Source organism: Stegostoma tigrinum, chromosome 7 (genome assembly GCF_030684315.1).
Source record: "Stegostoma tigrinum isolate sSteTig4 chromosome 7, sSteTig4.hap1, whole genome shotgun sequence".
Taxonomy (NCBI): Eukaryota; Metazoa; Chordata; class Chondrichthyes; order Orectolobiformes; family Stegostomatidae; genus Stegostoma; species Stegostoma tigrinum.
Genome location: NC_081360.1, coordinates 91,453,130 through 91,476,589, shown reverse-complemented (window position 1 = coordinate 91,476,589; position 23,460 = coordinate 91,453,130). Strand labels below are relative to the sequence as shown.

At 43.7% G+C, this 23,460-nt stretch overlaps 1 protein-coding gene across 3 annotated transcripts in view; it reads right to left on the bottom strand.

Annotated features, from left to right (window-relative positions):
* The window catches only part of LOC125454282 (contactin-associated protein-like 5), an 821,154-nt gene that overhangs the window by 402,889 nt on the left and 394,805 nt on the right, over positions 1-23,460 (bottom strand). For all 3 annotated transcript variants that reach the window (XM_059647522.1, XM_059647523.1, XM_059647524.1), the window contains 2 exons: positions 11,120-11,263; positions 2,357-2,528 (listed from right to left, as the gene is read on the bottom strand). In XM_059647522.1, coding sequence (XP_059503505.1) covers positions 2,357-2,528; positions 11,120-11,263 — 316 coding nt within the window. The remainder of the gene's footprint in view (positions 1-2,356; positions 2,529-11,119; positions 11,264-23,460) is intronic.

Genomic DNA, 23,460 nt, shown 5'->3' with positions numbered 1-23,460 from the left:
TCGAGGCTAGCCACCCTTCTTCAGATCAGTTCTGAGGAAGGGTCACTGGTCGCATAACGTTAACACCTTTTGTCCACAGATGTTGTCAGAAATGTTGAATTTCTCTTGCACTTTCTACTTTTATTTCAGACTTTCACCATTCACAGTTCTTTGTTATATTTAATTAATGAACAGTTTAGGCTCAAGTGTCACAGGTTGTTGCCAGTCTTTACAAGCCCACTTTTGACTATTCTTCGTTAAAGAGATAACATTAAACTACAACTGTGGATGTAGAATTATATTTGCTTTCACAGAAGTTCCATATGCCTCATACATGTGCAGCTGCACATATTAAAATAGCCAGGAGTGCAATGGAAGACGTGCTGTGAGTGTAGAAGTACTGTGTGTGGCTAACAAATAGCTAAAATGATTCCTAGTTTTACGAAGAAAGATGAACATGTTGAGGTAAACATAGACAAGACAACTTAATGTCATGATGCAAAAGATGAAACACGTTCAACGAGGTTCTGCATGGTAGACTGGTTAGCAAGGTTAGATCACCTGGAATACAGGGAGAACATAGCCATTTGGATGCATAACTGGTGTAAAGGTAGGAGAGAGAGGGTGGTGGAGGGTTGCTTTTCAGACTGGAGGCCTGTGACGAATGGTGTGCCACAGGGATCAGTGCTGAGTCCACTGCTTTTCATCATTTACATAAATGATTTGGGTGCGAACAAAGGAGGTATGGTTAGCAATTTTCCAGATGACACAAAAATTGGTGGTATGGTGGACAGTGAAGAAGAGTTCAACAGGACCTTGATCAGATGGGCCAAAGGGTTGAGGAGTGGCAGATGGAGTTTAATTTAGATACATGTGAAGTCACAAAATCATAAAGTCATAGAAATATACAGCACAGAAACAGACCCTTCAGCGCATATCGTCCATGCTGACTAGATATCTCATGTAAATCTAGTCCCATTTGCAAGCATTTCGCCCATTTCCCTCTAAACCTTCCTTTTCATATATCTATCAAGATGCTTTTTAAATGTTGTAATCATACCAGTCTCCACCATTAGGCTGCAGGGTTCCCAAGCGGAATATGAGTTGCTGTCGGAGGCTTGGGGACCGCTTTGCAGAACACCTCCGCTCGGTTCGCAACAAACAACTGCACCTCCCAGTCACAAACCATTTCCACCCCCCCTCCCATTCTTTAGATGACATGTCCATCATGGGCCTCCTGCAGTGCCACAATGATGCCACCCGAAGGTTGCAAGCGGAGGCTTGGGGACCGCTTTGCAGAAAACCTCCGCTCGGTTCGCAACAAACAACTGCACCTCCCAGTCGCAAACCATTTCCACTCCCCCTCCCATTCTTTAGATGACATGTCCATCATGGGCCTCCTGCAGTGCCACAATGATGCCACCCGAAGGTTGCAGGAACAGCAACTCATATTCCGCTTGGGAACCCTGCAGCCTAATGGTATCAATGTGGACTTCACCAGATTCAAAATCTCCCCTTCACCCACCGCATCCCTAAACCAGCCCAGTTCGTCCCCTCCCCCCACTGCACCACACAACCAGCCCAGCTCTTCCCCTCCACCCACTGTATCCCAAAACCAGTCCAACCTGTCTCTGCCTCCCTAACCTGTTCTTCCTCTCACCCATCCCTTCCTCCCACCCCAAGCCACACCTCCATCTCATACCTACTAACCTCATCCCACCTCCTTGACCTGTCCGTCTTCTCTGGACTGACCTATCCCCTCCCGACCTCCCCACCTATACTCTCCTCTCCACCTATCTTCTTTTCTCTCCATCTTCGGTCCGCCTCCCCCTCTCTCCCTATTTATTCCAGCTCCCTCACCCCATCCCCCTCTCTGATGAAGGGTCTAGGCCCGAAACGTCAGCTTTTGTGCTCCTGAGATGCTGCTGGGCCTGCTGTGTTCATCCAGCCTCACATTTTATTATACAATACATATATCAAGTTTGGACCCTTTTAATTTGTGAATATAACCACATTTCAGGATACATTTAACTGAACAGCAGCATTTTTAACAAAGTTACTTGATACTTTATGTCCCCACCCCATCACCTTGATCCTGAGCCCTGCCAACTCCTGAACATACCCGGCCAAAATGCGTAAAAACTTGTAACCTTTAAGTCCAAAGGACAAACGTGTGAACCAAGGAACTTGTCCTAGGCTTCCATGCAATTTGTTATTGACCATTAATGGTTAAATTCCACATCCAGTCTTTGACTTAAATTTTATGTTTTGAGCTGATGCTGCACTTCACTGCTGTATTATTTTGCATTACTCAATTGTTTTCTGGCCAGAACAATGTACAGTTGTCCACTCCACACATATCATTAAGTTTAATTACCTGTCTACAATGCCGCACAAGTCTATTTGAAGGTCACTGAAGTTTCCTAGTAAGCCTTGCTGCACCAGAATGAGATCTGCTGGCTGATTGTCTATGAAGATGAGTCGCATGCAGCCATGGAAAGCACCAAAGGGATTTGAACATCCAGCATTTCTGACAGTTTCAGGGCAGCCTTAGAAACAGAACACATGCATAAAAATTAGCTAACAATATCATAAGTGAAGACATGCTCAGTGTGTGACAGTAGTCATACATCAAAGGCCATGGAATGAGTAATTATTTACTTTTGCATTTGGCAAAAAAACACACTCAAGAAACTTTCTCTGTCGGTTCCTTTATTGTAATGAGCCCAATATAACTAAGAGATAATGAGCCTCCATTATTATTTTTTTTGACAACTTCTATTAAACTCGGTCACTGAGGTATTTAATGGAAAAAGTAAAAGAACAATCAGTATTGTACATTATAATGTTGGCTGAGTAGCAACTACTGCATCATGAACATCATTGCTTGGTTGTTCACAACTTGAATATTGCTGAAAAGAGAGACATGTTGCTGAAATGATCATGATGCACCCAATGGGATACATTTTCAAACAATAGCAACAATTTTGCTCCAGGCGGAAAGGGTACTGGTTAGCTGAAATATTTACCCTTGTCAGAATATTGCCACGGGAATGTATAGGTTTCCAAACTTCTGGAGAATATATCCAAGTGCATGAATGCATGCGCCTTCCAGCAAATACAAACAAATCCTTGTATAACATCAATTGATTATCTACAATCTGTTGTCTGAGCAGTGTTGAATACAGGCAGGTTTGCTAAGCATGTGTTGCCCCACCACATATTCAGATTTAGCAATGAATGTTTTGGAGGTCTTTAGGCAAAAACAAATCATTCATTCAATTGTTAAAATGATCTCTATTATGCCTATGTTATGAATATAGATCATGCTATACGCTATGGAAAGATATCTAGAGCAGAGTGAATGGAGGTGAGATTTCCTAAGTGTCTTCGAAGATATAAACAGCTTTTAGAGAAAACAAAATGCAGATGTCTACTGTCAGAAGGTTTGTAAACTAAATTTAATGTAATTTGTAAAAGAAAGGAAATAAAGAGAAATGTTTATATGGAGAGTGGCATGATCTGGAATGTGTAAGCAGATTGAAAATTAACCTTCAAGTGGGAAGTGGCCACATAAAAAGGAAGGAAAAACGAACAAATGTAAGGAGTAAAAGCAGTGGAAAGGGTCCAAGGGGTGGCTATTTCCACCACGCATGATGAAACTAATGGCTTCCCTCTAGCTTCTGCGGTCAGCATGCGATGTATCTTTGGCTGTGAATAGCGAATAAAAAAAAAGAGACAATCAATTTTTTAAAAATCTCAAGAGAAGCTAAAGATTATTACAATAAGGCAGAAGCAAAGTAGCATGCATGCTCTCCCTGAAGAGACTATTCAGCATTTCCACATTTGGATTTTTAAAATTAGAGATGATTATATACTTCTCCCCCAGCCCACTACACAGATTAATGATATGTGAAGTGTCCCCAGTGGAAACAATTCATTCTAGATCAGCCAAAGTTTTGACAAAGTACAAATATCCAGTAAAGAGTAAGAAAGGAAAGATAAGCATTGACAGAATATTTTTAGAAATGTGGCATGATGGGACAAGGGAAGGGTCATTACAACAGAGTATAGGCTACACGTGAACAACCTCACCATCAAACCCGCAGACAAGGGTGGCGCAGTGGTAGTATGGCGCACTGACCTCTACATCGCTGAGGCCAAACGCCAACTCTCTGACACCACCTCCTACCGCCCCCTCGATCATGACCCCACCCCCGAGCACCAAACCATCATCTGCAACACCATTCATGACCTCATCACCTCTGGGGACCTCCCACCCACAGCCTCCAACCTTATTACTCCCCAACCCTGCAGGGTCCGTTTGTATCTCCTTTCCAAAATCCACAAGCCTGCCTGCCCTGGTCAACCCATCGTCTCAGCTTGTTCCTGCCCCACCGAACTCATCTCCACCTATCTGGACACCATTTTCTCCCCTTTGGTCCAGGAACTCCCTACCTATATCCGTGACACCACCCACGCCCTCCACCTCCTCCAGAACTTCCAATTCCCTGGCCCCCAACACCTCATTTTCACCATGGACGTCCAGTCCCTATACACCTGTATTCCACATGCAGATGGCCTCAAGGACCTCCGCTTCTTCCTGTCCCGCAGGCCTGACCAGTCCCCCTCCACCGACACCCTCATCTGCCTAGCCAAACTCGTCCTCACCCTCAACAACTTCTCTTTCGATTCCTCCCACTTCCTACAGACAAAGCGGGTGGCCATGGACACCCGTATGGGCCCCAGCTATGCCTGCCTCTTTATAGGTTACGTGGAACAGTCCCTCTTCCGCACCTACACAGGCCCCATACCCTACCTCTTCCTCCGTTACATTGATGACTGTATCGGCGCCGCCTCTTGCTCCCCAGAGGAGCTCGAACAGTTCATCCACTTCACCAACACCTTCCACCCCAACCTCAAGTTCACCTGGGCCATCTCCAACACATCCCTCACCTTCCTGGACCTCTCAGTCTCCATCTCAGGCAACCAGCTTGTAACTGATGTCCATTTCAAGCCTACGGCTACCAAGAATACACCTCCTCCCACCCACCCTCCTGCAAAAATTCCATCCCCTATTCCCAATTCCCCCACCTCCGCCGCATCTGCTCCCAGGATGAGGCATTCCACTCCCGCACTTCCCAGATGCCCAAGTTCTTCACGGACCTCAACTTTCCCCCCACAGTGGTCGAGAACGCCCTTGACCGCGTCTCCCGCATTTCCCGCAACACCTCCCTCACACCCCGCCCCTGCCACAACCGCCCAAAGAGGATCCCCCTTGTTCTCACACACCACCCCACCAACCTCCAACAGATATGATGCATCATCCTCCGACACTTCCGCCATCTACAATCCGACCCCACCACCCAAGACATTTTTCCATCCCCACCCCTGTCTGCTTTCCGGAGAGACCACTCTCTCCTTGACTCCCTTGTTCGCTCCACACTGCCCTCCAACCCCACCACACCCGGCACCTTCCCCTGCAACCGCAGGAAGTGTTACACTTGCCCCCACACCTCCTCCCTACCCCTATCCCAGGCCCCAAGATGACTTTCCATATTAAACAGAGGTTCACCTGCACATCTGCCAATGTACATCTGCGGAGGCTTGGGGACCGCTTTGCAGAAAACCTCCGCTCGGTTCACAATTAACAACTGCACCTCCCAGTCGCAAACCATTTCAACTACCCCTCCCATTCTTTAGATGACATGTCCATCATGGGCCTCCTGCAGTGCCACAATGATGCCACCCGAAGGTTGCAGGAACAGCAACTCATATTCCGCTTGGGAACCCTGCAGCCTAATGGTATCAATGTGGACTTCACCAGCTTCAAAATCTCCCCTTCCCCCACTGCATCCCAAAACCAGCCCAGTTCGCCCCCTCCCCCCACTGCATCACACAACCAGCCCAGCCTGTCTCTGCCTCCCTAACCTGTTCTTCCTCTCACCCATCCCTTCCTCCCACCCCAAGCCGCACCTCCATTTCCTACCTACTAACCTCATCCCACCTCCTTGACCTGTCTGTCTTCCCTGGACTGAACTATCCCCTCCCTACCTCCCCACCTATACTCTGCTCTCCACCTATCTTCTTTTCTCTCCATCTTCGGTCCGCCTCCCCCTCTCTCCCTATTTATTCCAGAACCCTCACCCCATCCCCCTCTCTGATGAAGGGTCTAGGCCCGAAACGTCAGCTTTTGTGCTCCTGAGATGCTGCTTGGCCTGCTGTGTTCATCCACCTTCACACTTTATTATATTAATTATTGATTTTATCACACCTTATTGGGATAATGCATTATAAGTCATGTGTGGGAATTCTGAGTTGTGACAGAAATTAAAGGTTTAATCAGAGTATACCAAATTCCCCAATTTAGCTGTCTTTTTAGACTCAAGTTAACAGAAAGCATGGACTAGTTTTCCATATTTAAGAATGACTATCACAAGTAAATTCATTCTAGCTACAGATGAATAGCTATGAAGTGTTGCAATGTAACTATGTATTTGTTTAAATTCTAACTCGGTCATAAATCTTTTAAAACAAACATATGAAGACAAACACATAAAAATGGTGTTTTTTTTTGGTGGAGGAAAAAGTCTGGGAAGGCAGTTCAATGGTCTCTGTCCACAGGATTCATTGAGATCATCTTTTTACTCTCCAGAACTTGCTGCTCCTCAACTTTTCTTCTCCAGGAAGTTTCATTTGCTTGAAGGAGGCACAGAGTGACTGATTCAGAATGTATGAAATTTCTGATCTGTTGTTTGAAAGCGTTAGCCTACCACAACTGGTAAAAGAGGTGTTTGCCCTGCCAGCTTGCAAGAGCAGAGGTTGAAACGAGAGGACCCAGTAGAAAATGTAGTGCAGTGCTAGTCTGAAGCAGCAGAAGAGCTCCATTGAGACTGCTTGGAATTGATGGACTGGATAATGTACAAAAATTCAGTGGATAGTTTCGGAGGTGTCGTTGACAGTGTAGAGGGCTGTTGTAGGCTGCAGCGGGACATTGACAGGATGCAGAGATGGGCTGAGAGGTGGCAGATGGAGTTCAACCTGGATAAATGCGAGGTGATGCATTTTGGAAGGTCGAATTTGAAAGCTGAGTACAGGATTAAGGATAGGATTCTTGGCAGCGTGGAGGAACAGAGGGATCTTGGTGTGCAGATACATAGATCCCTTAAAATGGCCACCCAAGTGGACAGGGTTGTTAAGAAAGCATATGGTGTTTTGGCTTTCATTAACAGGGGGATTGAGTTTAAGAGTCGTGAGATCTTGTTGCAGCTCTATAAAACTTTGGTTAGACCGCACTTGGAATACTGCGTCCAGTTCTGGTCGCCCTATTATAGGAAAGATGTGGATGCTTTGGAGAGGGATCAGAGGAGGTTTACCAGGATGCTGCCTGGACTGGAGGGCTTATCTTATGAAGAGAGGTTGACTGAGCTCGGTCTCTTTTCATTGGAGAAAAGGAGGAGGAGAGGGGACCTAATTGGGGTATACAAGATAATGAGAGGCATAGATAGAGTTGATAGCCAGAGACTATTTCCCAGGGCAGAAATGGCTAGCACAAGGGGTCATAGTTTTAAGCTGGTTGGTGGAAAGTATAGAGGGGATGTCAGAGGCAGGTTCTTTACGCAGAGAGTTGTGAGAGCATGGAATGCGTTGCCAGCAGCAGTTGTGGAAGCAAGGTCATTGGGGTCATTTAAGAGACTGCTGGACATGTATATGGTCACAGAAATTTGAGGGTGCATACATGAGGATCAATGGTCGGCACAACATTGTGGGCTGAAGGGCCTGTTCTGTGCTGTACTGTTCTATGTTCTATGTTCTATAACCGAGACAAATATGCTAGCACCAAGTGCATAGAGGGCTACATGCCGAAGACATCAATCTGTATGTTCCCCACTGGAAACCTTGAATGAACCGGGAAATCCACTGAAGACCAACTGTGCAGCATTCAAGTCGGACCACACAGACCTGTACAGGAAATCTAGATATGATCTCTGTAAGACCATTAGAGATGTGAAGAGGCAATACTGGAACAAATTTGAGGTCCAATCTAACCACAGGACACTAGCCTACATGACATAACAGGATGCAAAATGAAGCAGAATAAAATAGCAGTCAAAAACACATCCCTCCCTGATGAGCTCGATGCTTTCTATGCTTGGTCTGAGCAGAATGCCAATGGTGCCATGTCACCTGCCCTGACAGCTGCAGACACACCTGTTCTTGCTGTCACCACGGCAGATGTCAGATTGGCCTCCTTGAGAGTAAATCTGAAGAAAGCGATTGGCCCAGGTGAAGTCCCAGCCGTGAACTCAGAGCCTGTGCAGACCAGCCAGCAGAAGTTTTGGATGATATCTATAACGTCTCCTTGCTACAGCCTGAAGTGTCCACCTGCCTCAAGAAGATTGCCAACATCCCAGTACCAAAGAAAACTCGTACAGCATGCCACAACAACTGCTGCCTGGCAGCTCCGATCTCAATAATCATGAAGTGCTTTGTGAGGTTAGTCATGGCTCATATCAACTCTAGCCTCCCAGCCTGCCTTGATCTCCTGAAATTTGCCTACAGATGTAACAGAACCATAGAGGATGTCAGTTCATTAGCTCTACACACATCCCTGGAACATTTGGATATTAAGGTTGCCTGATTTTCTGAAGAAGGGTCCAGACCCGAAACGTCTGCTTTCCTGCTCCTCTGATGCTGCCTGGCCTGCTGTGTTCATCCAGCTCTACACATTGTTATCTCAGACTCTGACATCGGCAGTTCCCACTACCTCTCAAGGTTACATATGTCAGGCATTTATTTATCAGCTACAGCTCCACCTTCAACACTCCCTACCAGACCAATCACAAAACTCTGAGATTTAGGTCATGGCTTCGCGCTCTGTAACTTGAACCTTAGCTTCCTAACCCTTAGACTGCAGTCAGTGAAGATAGACAACAGCAACTCCTCTACTACTTGCCCTTCTGCTATACTCCCTGTACGCTTATGACTGTGTGATCAAATTTTGCATGAATGCCATCTATAAGTTCGCTGATGAAACCACACCTGTAGGCTGGATATTAAACAATGATGAGTCAGAATACAGGAAGGAGATAGAATAATTTGTGTCATGGTATAATGATAACAATCCCTCCCTCTTTGTCAGTAAAGCTAAAGAACTGATCACTGACTTCAGGAAGAAAGGTGGAGAACATGCCTTTACCTGCAATAATGGAGCTGAGGCAGAGAGCATTACGAGCATCAAGTTCCTAGGAGTGTTGACAACTAATAATCTGTCCTGGACCTCCCACTTTGATGTGATGGTCAAGAAAACACAACAGTGCTTCTTCTTCCTCAGGAGGCTTAGAAAATTTGGTCTATCCTCATAAGGACCCTCACCAACCTTTACATATGCACCATAGAAAACATTCTATCTGGATGCACAATAGCTTTGTATCGCAACTGCTCTGCTCAGGACTGTAAGAAACTACAGAAAGTTGTGTGCGCAACCCAGATCATCACAAACGCCAACCTCCAATCCAAAGACTCCACTCAAACCTCCCGTTGCTGCGAAAAGGCTGCCAACATTATCAAAGACACCTCCCAACCCTGCAATACTCTCTTCTAACCCCTTCTATCAAGCAGAAGCTTGAACAAACACACCAACAGGTTCAAGAATTGTTTCTCCCCTGATGTAATTAGACTTCTGAATGGACCTCTCTAACTTGAAGCCTAACGTTGATCTTGTTTTTGCGCACCTCCTGTGAGGCTATAACCTTGACTGCCTTCCTTTGTCTCAACACCCTGTGATCTTAATGTCTTTGTATGTTATGATCCGCCTTTACTGCCCGCACAACTGAACTTTTCACTGTACCCAGTTACATGTGCCAACCATTAAATTAAACTAAGAAAATAAACTGGCCTTATAATGGTTTTAGCACTTTTTCCCCACAGTAACAAAACAGACAAATGTAGTCAAAATGCACTCCCTTCTGGAGTTTCAAATGTTTCTGGCTATCCACAAGCTAGCTGGGAAACAATTACATAGTGTTTGGCAGGCAGAAGGCCTTTGTCTTTGACATCAATCTACCATTTCACAGATCAATCAGCTACTTGTTGCTAGCCGGACCTGCCTTTATACACACCCCATATCTGTTTGCATTAATTTGCCCCACTGCTCATACAAGCCATGGTGTTAGCAACACTTCCAAGAAGTGCTGGTAGCCCAATTCTTAAAAGTGCAGCAACCACTTCTACAATCCTTGTTTTTTAAAACAGTCCTTTTCCCATTTCAGTCCACAACCAACAACACAGAAAAATTAAAAAATATACAGTCTTTACACTTCTTAAAATCTTATTCTGTATAAGCAAGCCACTCTGCACGTTATGTTTCCGCTAGTTCTTTGAAAGATTTATTTCATTTCATTGAATACTCCAACTTTATGTCCAAAACTTTCCAAATTAGTTTGCTTTGACTGCATTTTAAAAGTTCCTGTGAAAATATGATTAAATCATCCTTTCAGATCATAATAGCCTTTTGTATGAAATAGGAAATTTTTTTTTAAAATTCAATACAGAATGAGGGTATCACTGGCCAGACAGCATTTATTTATTGCCCATCCCTAATTACCCAGAGGGCAGTTATGAGTCGACCACACCGGTGTGGGTCTGGAGCCATATGTAGCCAGACCAGGTAAGGATGGCAGTTTCCTTCCCTGAAGGACATTAGTGAACCAAATGGTTTTTTCCTGACAATCATCATTGGATTCTTAATTCCAGGTATTTATTGAATTCAAATTCCACTAACTGCCTTGGCAGGATTCGAACCCAGGTCACCAAAATCTTACATGCGGGTCTCTAGATTAGCAGACCAGCAATAATAACAATCATCACTGCCACTAGCTTCGTGAATATTTAAATGGTGGAAGATAGGAATTGGATTAGTTCTGGGGTTTCAGAAAAGTCTTTTGATAAGTTTCCCTTACATCATTAGATAAATGAGATATGCTAGTCTGTGTATGGCCTATAGGAAGAGGAGATTGTTGTTGATGTGAATTTAATAGATGGACTGAGCTGGATGTTATTGATTCACAAGCCAGAAAAGAATTAAATAAAATGACCAATAAGCAGAATTGATATTTGTGGAGCAAGGGATCTATCTTACCTCCAAAATAATAACTGTTTCCTGAATTAATCTGTACAGTTGAATGAACAGTCGATGCAGCATCATTGTCCAGTGTGATGCTGACATGGTTCCTTCTTGCATTGAAATGAATGCAATGCCACTGCCCATCATTCAAGTGCTTACCTGCAAAATGTAAATCAGATCAGCATAAAATCGAAGACACTACTGTGAGCAGCATGTTGGAATAACTATGATAAATGGTTACACTACATCTTGCACTGAAGTTATGCAGTTGTGTCATCACCATTTGTGATACATGAATTTGTGATCAGCATCTGTAGCATATTTTCGGCATAACAGATCATCAGTAATATAGTTCTGAAAGGTTTATAGTCATGAATTCAGTCTGAGCTACTGCATGTAGATTCCATCTAATTTGCATGTGTAAACTTAAATGATTTCATTTCAAAGATTTTTTGGCATCCACAACTCTGTGCTAACACAGAATTAGTAAAAATTATGAGTGGATAAACTAAAAATATCTGAGTATTATTTTAGCAAAGGCAATAGCCTATCCAAAACATATCAAAACTGGTACAATGGCTGTGATCTTTCCATTTCTCTAAAGCAAAACGAACTTAGTGTATAAATTTAAAATAGAAACGCAACTATGTTTATGTTCAATCATCCTCCATACACAACTCCTGCCCTCCCAATTCCCTACCCCACTCTGACTCCATCCACCATCCAGGTGATCTCTGCAGACCAAGAAATTCAGTTCAAGTAATGTATTGAGTTTTAGCACGTGAATGGGTTAACATAAAGTGCTTATTTGTACAGTGTCAAGAATTTGGCCACTAAAATAACAATAGGCGCTTTAGACTTAAATACGTAAATCAGGTTGCCAGACATAAATAGAACGGAAACACATAGGAAGCACATAGGGAATGAGGCAGTAGTAGTATATCTGGCCCTTTGAGTGAGTGCTATCACTCAACAATATTATGACCACCCTTTTATATTAACTCCACCTTCCTGTCATAATCTTATATGCCTTGATTAGATTTTGGGTTATTGCTTACATAGGGATGGTTACTGGTCCTATTACAGTGTCGGTGGGGTGGGTAGGCAGTATGAGCAAAACATTCGCACAATACAAGAGCCCACATATCAGAGCAACAGACTGTCATCCAAGAGGGGGAGCCACGGAGCAAGGACAGGTAGTGAGTATAAACTTACTCAAAGTCTCTACCAAAATGTATGGTTTAGTAGGGGTGGACGCTAGGAAGTTGTTTCCGTTAGGCGGGGAGACTAGGACCCGTGGGCACAGCCTTAAAGTTAGAGGGGGTAAATTTAAAACTGAAATGAGACGACATTTCTTCAGCCAGAGAGTGGTGGGCTTGTGGAATTCATTGCCGCAGAGTGCAGCGGAGGCCAGGACGTTGGATGCCTTCAAGGCAGAGATCGACAAATTCTTTATCTCAAAAGGAATCAAGGGCTACGGGGAGAGTGCAGGGAAGTGGTGTTGAAATGCCCATCAGCCATGATTTAGATGGCGGAGAGGACTTGATGGGCAGAATGGCCTTACTTCCACTCCTATGTCTTATGGTCCTATGGTCATAGCCAGACCTTTACTATCATTTCATTTCCCTTTTTTTGCAGGGCATACATATGGCCCAGAATATGACCATTGTCTACTTGTGTGCATAGAAATCTTTAAGTCTATTCAAAGTATATTCAGTAGAATTGGTAGGCAAAATCACAGCAAAAGAAATATTCAACGATAGTGGGAACTGCCGATGCTGAAGAATCTGAGATAACAAGGTGCAGAGTTGGATGAACGCAGCAGGCCAAACAGCATCAGAAGAGCAGAAAAGCCAACGCCTCGCTCTGGACACTTCTTCAGAAATGGGGGAGGGGAAGGGGATTCTGAAATAAGTAGAGAGAGAGGGGGAGGTGGATGAAAGGTGGATAAAAAGCTTTTCTGCTTCTCTGATGCAGTATTCATCCAGCACTACAACTTGTTATATCAAAAGAAATATTCAACTGGCTCTGCTACTTTAAGTGGAACATAGCTGCTCTGATTCTCAAATTCATTGATCCATTGCTCTATTTCATATTTCATGACTTAATTAGGCTCAGTCTTAAAAATTTCAATCCAATCATCAACTATAACATTTAGAGGGCAGAATATCCAGAACTAATTTCTATCCTCTGTGAGGAAGTGTTTCTTGACTTCACTCCTGAATAATCCAATGGTAAGTTTAAGATGTCATCCTGTTGTTTCTGGTGTTACTTCCTTTATTCTTTCGTAGGATGTGGGTGGCACTTGCAAGGCTAGCCCATCCATAATTACACTTGAAGTGAGCTACTTGCTTGGCCACAGCAGAGCCTAGTTAAAAGTCAACCACATTGCTGTGGCCTGGAGTCACATCCAGGTCCGACTTGTCAAAGATGGTAGTTTTTTTAAGGATATGTGCAAATCAGATGGGTTTTTAACAACAGTAATTCATAGTTTCATAGGCCTGGTGGGAATTGATCATGTGTTTATAAAATTATGAGCCTCGACCTCCAGATCGCTTGTCCAATGACATTGTCACTATGTAACCATCTCCTCGGAAGGGCTGACAGGAAAAGAATTCATACCCACTTCAACTGAAATTTAATGCTGAAAATCTGAAGGAGTGTAAACCCAATGTGTTCCCTTGACTTTCAGATTTTCAGAAGGGAGGAAGATTAGAGCGCCTTCTCACTGGCCTGCGACTAGGACTTCAGCTTACAGCCTAACTCTTTCAACTTCCTGACTGTCCCTAAATTGTCATTCTGCTTACTCAACATCTGTTGCAGGATAGGCTTCCTCCAAGTAAATATATAGAAAACTGGAGCTAATGGTTTTGAGGCTGTCACAATTTCTGTTCCCTATTCATCAATTTGATCCCTTGCTCTGGCAACTGTCTGGCACTAAACTAGATCGTTTGCAATCTTGGTGTCTTTGACTCTGCAATGAATACATCACATCACCTGTCAATTTCTCATAAGACTGCTGGTTTCCATCTGTAGACCTTCACCCATCTCTGTCTGCCTTCAGCTCAAGTAAGGTTGAAAATTTCAGCTACTTGTTAAATGTAGTCGTGATTATTCTAAGAAATCTGATCTATCACAACCATCCCTCTGTTGACTAGAATTTCTTTAAAACTCTGTTTTCTTCTTCATACCAAGTCCCATTTATTCAGTTGAGCACTGTCTAGATTTTAAAGCATTCACCCTAGTTCTTAAATTCCTCTGTGGCTCCACTCCCAATTTCTATAATGTTCTCCCAATTTACAATCCACTGGAATATCTACCCACTTCCAAATCTGACCCTTCAAACATGCTTAATATTAAATGTTCCACCTTCGGTGGCCATACCGTCAGTTCTGAAAGTCCCAAGCTCTGAAATTCCAAAGCTAAAATTCCACATGCTGTTCTTTTATTGTCCTTTATCCAAAGGTCAAAAGCTCAACTTTTTAATCACTTTTCCCAAATTTCATTTTAAGAATCTTGGCATTAAATTGTTTGTTAATGCACCTCTGTAGTACTTTGGAATGTTCAGGGTACTGTATTAAAAGTCAATTGTTCGTGCTGTTCTTTTTGTCACAGGGATTTTGGCTGGTGATCAATGGTTTTGAATTTATATACAATTCCAAAAAATTGACATCATACTGGACGGTTTATATGCTGCAATAAGAAAGGGATTGGAAATACTTAGCTTGCATTTATACTTTTTATTGCATTTTTGAAAGTTCTGACTGCCAGTATAAAAGATTAAACATTATTTGTGAATATTTTTGTTTCAGCCATCAATCAAATTTTGTATGTTTGACTTTACAGCCGCTCTCTTGCAGCTGAATATGTAATGGCACTTCAAACAACTGGTCTAAAATAAAAATCAAATGCACAAGAGAGGGACAAAAATTTCTGGCATGATGACACATATTGTGTCTCCTGTTGACTGTCAATCAAAGTTAACCCTTTTGCATGATCTTGTCACTGAGATTTTTTCATGTCACTGACAAATGTGCAGTTCAAAGGAATAGGGTGAGTATATTGCAGACTTGACCCTAGTGTTCACAGGAAGCTCAAAACCATCTCATGACGAATGTATGCTCTATGTTTCACGTTCAGCAATTGAAATTGTGCAAAACAAGTGACAATCTGACAATACAATCTGGGAGAATGTTCTTGAGAAAGTGAGATGGAGGCAAATTCGCCCATGGTTTTCGAGAAAGAATTGGATCAATATCTGAAGATGGAAACATTGCAGAAGACAAAGGAATGGTGTGAGGTAAATTGCTCTTAAAGAGAGTCAGCATACGTGAGGGGTTGAATGGACTCCTTCTGTGCTCTATCAATTTTCTTCTATTCAATGCCAACAGCTAATCTTGATGTTCTCCTGCTGGTATTTTTTTGTTGTTGATTTTTCCAGGTTGATGCAAGATGATTTGATGCATCAACAACAGTTTTTCTGCTTCTTTTGTATTTGAGCCTGAGAGAGGAAAACAAGGTAGAGAGGCAGAGAAGTACAGAGATGGAATTCCAAAGCATGGGACCAAAGGAGCAGTGGGCAAGGCCACCAATGAAGTATTGATGCTTAAGAGGTTCGTACAGAAGGATCACAGAGAGATATCTCAGAGAGTTATAGGGCTTGAAGAGGACATCATTTCATGGGATGTGAGTATTGCTGTATAGGCCAATACATACTTCTCTAATTGTTCCAGAGAAGGTAAATGTGAGTGACCTTCTTGAACTGCTGCAGTAGGTCCAGTGTAATGCACCCACAGTGTTATTAGTAAGCATTGTAGGGAGTAATGAGGCCATGGAGGGATTTGAAAGCAAAGATAAGAATTTTAAAATCAAGATATTGCTTCACCGAGCACCAATGATCTGTGTGGATTGACATGACTTGGTATCATTTAGTTTTGGATGACCACAGTTATGGAGTTTAGAAAGTGGGAGACCAAATAGTGATCCCACCATGACTGTTAAACTAATTATATGACAGAAAAACACTGTGAGGATGATAATATTGATTTCACTGACTGCCTTAGCCCTCATTAACATGTTCTGCAATTTGCACCATGTGTGCACAGCGATAGTAAATTCATATTTGTGTGGAAGTTGTGTAAAGCTCTTGTATTATATTTGCAGCTTGGGTAAACTGCACACATTATTTTCCATTCTGTAGAATAGAGACGTAGAAGAATTTTTCCCGCATGTGTGAATGCTATTTTCAATATCATAATTTCATACAGGAGTTATTATTATAGAGTCATAGAGTCATACAGCATGGAAACAGACCCTTTGATCTCAGTAGTTCACGTGACCATGTTCCTAAACCAAACTAGTCCCACCTGCCTGCATTTGGCCTATAATCCTCCAAACCTTTTCTATTCATGTACTTATCCAAGAATGCTTTTAACTTGTCCAAATGTCTATTTTACTAGTACTCTCACAGATAGAAAAGTCCTGAGCAACAACATGGATGCATTGAAAAACATAGGTTATCAATATCAGTAAGGAGTGCTGGAGCTCCTTCGTGTCCCTGTGCCATACGATGTTTCAGAGACCAAAACACAAGTGTTTAAAGGTTCACAAATGTATCTCTATTTTCTCGATCAGCAAGTCAGAATGCATTGCTGATTGCTGCTTCCCACTGGTAATGTAACTTTATCAAAATATTTCAATACATCAAAAAACTCGTTAAAAATACCAAGATAGAGTAGGTCAGTAGACAAAAATACAAAAGCGAAGCAAATGGAAAACACTCTTGACAATCATGCGCAATGTAAAACAGGTCACAGATTCACTAAGAGGCCAGTATGCCCTCCTGTCCTGCTAATTTCACTCCATAAAGCCTACTCACTGTAAACATCCACAAGCGACACAGTGAACAGAGTTCACAATCGTGTTTCCACCCTCTGTTTACAAGATAATTTTTGATGACATAGTTTTGACAATCCAGCTCAGCCTATTTCATCCAAATGACATATGAACACACATATCATGAGCTGGATTAGGCTATTCAACTCCTCCAGCTTGCTCTTCCATTTGACGACATTGCCCATACCAGTGACTACAACTCAAATGTAAGGTGAAGTATCTTACGAAATATGCTCTACATGTGTAAGTTTTATCTTTCTTTCCATCTACTTTTTTTGTTCATTCATGGATGTGGACAGTGCAGACTAGTTCAACATTTATTTCCCTTACATAATTTCCCAGAAATCAGCTATGCGTCTGAAGTCAATGCAAGCCAGACCAGGTGAGGATGGCAGATTTCCTTCTTTAAAGGGCATGGGTAAAACGGATGGGTCTTAATGGTGAAGTTGAAGGTCCAAAGCTATTTCTGTAAGGATAATTCATCGCAAAACTATGGACTCAGTTCAGGAAAATAGCCAGAAAAAATTAATCATATTTACAAAATAAAAATCAATTCTGTTGCTGATACGACATGACCACTCTGACTTCTCTGGCACCAACACACAGTACATTATAAGTGACCATCTACGTCAGTAACGTTTTCCTCAGGATTTTCAGCAGAATAAATTCTATGATAATCTGTGATCCTATTCTATGATTTTATATGTCAACCTGATCTCTTATACGTCTGCAGGAAGTTCACCCAACCCTGCTCCTCCAAGACCGCGTTAGGGAACTGGAGCGGGAGCTGGATGAACTTCAGATCATTCGGAGGCAAAGTCAGTGATAGACAAGAGTTACAGTGAAATAGTTACTCCTAAGCATGAAGAAAGCTGGGTAACTGTTAGAAGGGGGGGAAAAGCAGTCAGTGCAGGGATCCCCTGTGGTCGTTCCCCTGGAAAACAAGTATACCGTTTTGGATACTGTTGGGGGTACAACTTACCAGGAGCATGCATTAGGGTGCAGGTCTCTGGCACAGAGTCTGTCCCTCTTGCACAGAAAGGAAGGGGGGATAGGAAGAGCATGATAGTCATTGGGGACTCAATAGTTAGAGGGTCTGATAGAAGGTTTGCCGGGAACAAAAGAGACTCACGGTTGGTGTGTTGCCTCCCAGGTGCCAGGGTCTGTGATGTCTCGGATCGTGTCTTTGGGGTCTTGAAGGGAGAGGGTGATCAGCCCCAAGTCGTGGTCCACATCGGCACCAATGACATAGGTAGAAAGAGGGTTAGGGATGTCAGGCAGGATTTCAGGGAGCTAGGGTGGAAGCTGAGAGCTAGAACAAACAGAGTGGTTATCTCTGGTTTGTTACCCGTGCCATGTGACAGCGAGGCAAAGAATAGGGAGAGATTTCAGCTGAGCACATGGCTGCAGGGATGGTGCGGGATGGAGGACTTCAGGTACGTGGACAATTGGGGCTCAATCTGGGGAAGGTGGGACTTCTACAAACAGCATGGTCTCCACTTGAACCAGAGGGGCACTAATATCCTGGGTGGGAAATTTGCTAGTGCTATTTGGGTGGATTTAAACTAGCTCAGAAGGGGGATAGGAAACTAAGGTGTAGTCCTAGTACACAGGAGGATGAGCATAGGGAGGACATGGACAGGACCTCACTGTCACAGGAGTGTGCAGGCAGACAGCAAACAGGATTGAAGTGTGTTACTTTAACTCCAGGAGTATCCGGAATAAAGTAGGCAAGCTTGCAGCTTGGATAGGTAGCTGGGACTTTGATGTTGTGGCCATTTCGGAGACATGGATAGAGCAGGGTCAGGAATGGATGTTGCAGGTTCTAGGGTTTAGATCTTTCATTAAGGTCAGAGAAGGTGGTAAAAGAGGGGGAGGGGGTGTGACTTTGTTGGTCAAGGACAGTATAACAGTGGCTGAAAGAATTTTTGATGAGGACTCGACTACTGAGGTAGTATGGGCTGAGGATGCCGAGGAAGGTTTATTGACTGAGTCAGTATAAGTGGAAGTTAGGAACAGCAAGGGAGCAGTCACTTCATGGGTGGTTTTCTATAGACACCCAAATAGCAGTAGGGAGATCGAAGAACTCACAGGCCGGCAGATTGTTGAAAAGTGCAAACGTAGCAGGGTTGTTGTTCTGGGTGACTTCAACTTTCCCAATATTGATTGGAACGTCCTTAGTGCAGATGGTTTGGATGGAGCCGTTTTTGTCAGTTGTGTTCAGGAGGGTTTTCTTACTCAGTATGTGGACAGGCCGACGAGGGGGGAGGCCATTTTGGATTTGGTGCTCGGCAATGAGCCAGGACAGGTGTCAGATCTCGTGGTGCGAGAACACTTTGGCGACAGTGACCACAACAGCCTCACATTTACCATAGCCATGGAAAGGGAAAGGAGCAGTTACCAGGGGAAGATATTTAACTAGGGTAAAGGAAACTATGACACTATCAGACAGGAGTCGGGAAGTACAGATTGGGAACAATTGTTCCACTGAAAGGGCACAGCAGACATGTGGAGACTGTTTAAGGAGCAGTTGTTGCAAGTGATGTTAAATTTTTTTGCCTCTGAGACAGGTAAGAAGGGGTAGGATTAAGGATCCTTGGATGACGGGAACAGAGGTGCTTGTCGTCAAAAAGAAAAAGGCAGCTTTTGTAAAGTGGAGGAAGCAAGGGTCTAGCACAGCTTTAGAGGATTACAGGCTTGCTCGGAAGGAGCTGAAAAGTGACTGAGGAGGGCCAGGAGGGGGCACGAAAAAGGCTTGGCAGGCAGGATAAGTCGAACCTGAAGGCATTTTACTCATATGTGAGGAATAAGAGAATGATCAGGGAGAAGGTAGGACCAATCAGGGATAGCATAGGGAACTTGTGCGTGGAGTCTGAGCAGATAGGGGAAGCCCTAAATTAGTTTTTTGCTTCAGTTTTCACGAATGAAAGGGACCTTGTTGTGAATGAGAACTTTGAGGAGCAGGAAATCAGGCTTGAACCGATCAAGATTGAGGAAGTTGATGTGCTGGAAATTTTGGCAAACATTAAGATTGATAAGTCCTCAGGGCCAGACCAGATTTATCCTACGTTGCTCCGGGAAGTGAGAAAGGAGGTTGCTAAGCTGCTGGTGAAGATCTTTGCTTCCTCACTCTCCATGGAAGTCATACCGGAAGATTGGAGGGAGGCAAATGTTGTTCCACTTTTCAAGAAAGGGAATAGGCAAATCCCTGGAAATTACAGACCAGTCAGTCTTACATCTGTGGTCAGCAAGGTTTTGGAAAAAAATTCTGAGGGATAGGATTTATGACTATTTGGAAAAGCATAGCGTGATTAAAGGGAGTCAGCATGGCTTTGTGAGAGGCAGGTCATGCCTCATAAATCTTATTGAGTTCTTTGAGGAGGTCACGAGACTGGTTGACGAGGGTCGAGCAGTGGATGTGGTGTACATGGACTTCAGCAAGGCATTCGATAAGGTTCCCCATGGCATGCTCATTCATAAAGTCAGGAGAGTTGGGATACAGGGTGATTTGGCTGTCTGGATTCAGAATTGGTTGGATGACAGGAGGCAGAGAGTGGTTGTAGATGGTAAGTATTCTTCCTGGAGGTCAGTGCTGAGGGTGTCCCGCAGGGCTCTGTTCTTGGGCCTCTGCTCTTTGTAGTTTTTATAAATGACTTGGATGAGGAGGTTGAGGGGTGGGTTAGTATGTTTGCTGATGACACAAAGGTTGGAGGTGCCCGTTGATAATATCGAGGGCTATTGCAGGCTTCAGCGAGACATTGACAGAATGCAGAGCTGGGCTGAGAAATGGCAGATGGAGCAAGCTGAATAAATGTGAAGTGATGCATTTTGGAAGGTCGAACTTAAATGCTGAATATAGGATTAAAGGCAGGATTCCGGCAGTGTGGAGGGACAGCGGGATCTTGGTGTTCAAGTGCATAGCTCCCTCAAATTTGTCACCCGAGTGGATAAGGTTGCTAAGAAAGCATATGGTGTTTTGGCTTTCATTAACAGGGGGATCGAGTTTAAGAGCCGTGAGGTTATGCTGCAGCTCTACAAAACCCTGGTGAGACCACACTTGGAATATTGTGTCCAGTTCTGGTCGCCCTATTATAGGAAAGATGTGGTGGCTTTGGAGAGGGTGCATAGGAGGTTTCCCAGGATGCTGCCTGGACTGGAGGGCTTGTCTGACGAGGAGAGGTTGACTGAACTTGGGTTTTTCTCTCTGGAGAGAAGGAGAAAGAGAGGTGACCTGATTGAGGTGTACAAGGTAATGAGAGGCATGGATAGAGTCGATAGCCAGAGACTTTTCCCCAGGGCAGGACTGACTGCCATGAGGGGTCATAGTTTTAAGGTGTTAGGAGGAAGGTGTCGAGGAGACGTCGGAGGGAGGTTCTTCACCCAGAGAGTTGTGAGCGCATGGAATACTTTGCCAGTGAAAGTTGTGGAAGGAGAGTCATTAGTGACATTTAAACGACTGCTGGACATGCACAAGGACAGCAGTGAATTGAGGGGAATGTAGATTAGGTTATTTTATTTTTGGATTAGGATTATTCCACGGCACAACATCGTGGGCTGAAGGGCCTGTGCTGTGCTGCACTTTTCTCTGTTCTATATGCTGATACAAATTCTGTGTTGTTTGACTAATCACACTTGAGGCAGATAAGAACTCTATCTGTTTAGCACTTGCAAGTTGCTGGGACAAAATGTATTGGAGTATATTGGATTTTGAAATGGGAAAATCTGCAATTGCTCAACTTTGACAGGAGAAATTTAAAAAAAGCAGAGTCTTACTTAAATGGCGATCAACTGCAGAATTTCGACATGCAGAGAGACTTAGATGTTCGGATGCATGAGAAACAAAAAAGTCAGAATGTGGGGATAGCACATAATCATGGAGGTTAAAGAAAAAGATTAAATATCCCTTATTAAAAGGGGAATTTAATACAAAGGTATGGATTTTGAGCTATAGCTATGCAGGGTATTGTTAAGATCACATCTTGAATACAGTGTGACGTCTGGTTTCCTTATTTAAGGAAGGAATTGAGTTGTAAGTGAAATAACTCCACAAAGATCAGTAACCCATCTGTGAGTTACCCTTTATTTACATGTGCATAGTACATGGCTGACACACAGCTAGCTCAGAGCCAGCCCCTGAAATGAACAGAATCCTATTTTCTGAAGATAGGTCTAAGCCAGAAGCATCAGCTTTCCTGCTCCTCTGAAGCTGCTTGGCCTGCTGTGTTCATCCAGCTCGACACCTTGTTATCTCAAATTCTCCAGCATCAGCAGTTCCTACTATCTCAGAATCCCTGATACTCCTGTTTACATCTGTAAGCCAGGACTCTCTGATTGCACCAGGTTAATCACCCCAATCAGGGAACTCACATTCTTTGAGATCAAACAAACTGATCTTGTTCCATTCAGTAATCAGTTCTAAGGAGGTTTGCTAGGTAGATAACTGTCTTGCGAGGATAGCGAGGCAGGGCTAGGGTTGTATCGGAGATAATGGGAACTGCAGATGCTGGGGAATCCAAGATAATAAAGTGTGAAGCTGGATGAACACAGCAGGCCATCTTAGGAGCACAAAAGCCAACGTTTCGGGCCTAGACCCTTCATCAGAAAAGGGGAATAGGGAGAGGGTTCTGAAACAAATAGGGAGAGTGCGAGAGGCGGACTGAAGATGGATAGAGGAGAAGATAGGTGGAGATGAGAATATAGGTGGGGTGGTAGGGAGGGGATAGGTCAGACCAGGGAGGACAGACAGGTCAAGGGGGCAGGATGAGACTATAAGACCATAAGACATAGGAGTGGAAGTGAGGCCATTTGGCCCATCAAGTCCACTCTGCCATTTAAATCATGGCTGATGGGCATTTCAACACCACTTCCCTGCACTCTCCCCGTAGCCCTTGATTCCTTTTGAGATGAAGAATTTGTCAATCTCTGCCTTGAAGGCATCCAACGTCCCGGCATTCACTGCACTCTGCGGCAATGAATTCCACAAGCCCACCACTCTCTGGCTGAAGAAATGTTGTCTCATTTCAGTTTTAAATTTACCCCCTCTAATTTTAAGGCTGTGCCCATGGGTCCTAGTCTCCCCGCCCAGCGGAAACAACTTCCTAGTGTCCACCCCTTCTAAACCATACATGATCTTGTAAGTTTCCATTAGATCTCCCCTCAACCTTCTAAAGTCTAATGAATACAATCCCAGGATCCTTAGCCATTGATCATATGCTAAACCTACCATTCCAGGGATCATCCGTGTGAATCTCCACTGGGCACCCTCCAGGGCTAGTATGTCCTTCCTGAGGTATGGGGCCCAAAATTGGACACAGTATTCTAAATGGGGCCGAACTAGAGCCTTATAAAGCCTCAGAAGCACATCGCTGCTTTTATATTCCAACTCTCTTGAGATAACGACAACATTACATTTGGTTTCTTAATCACGGACTCTACTTGCAAGTTAACCTTTAGAGAATCCT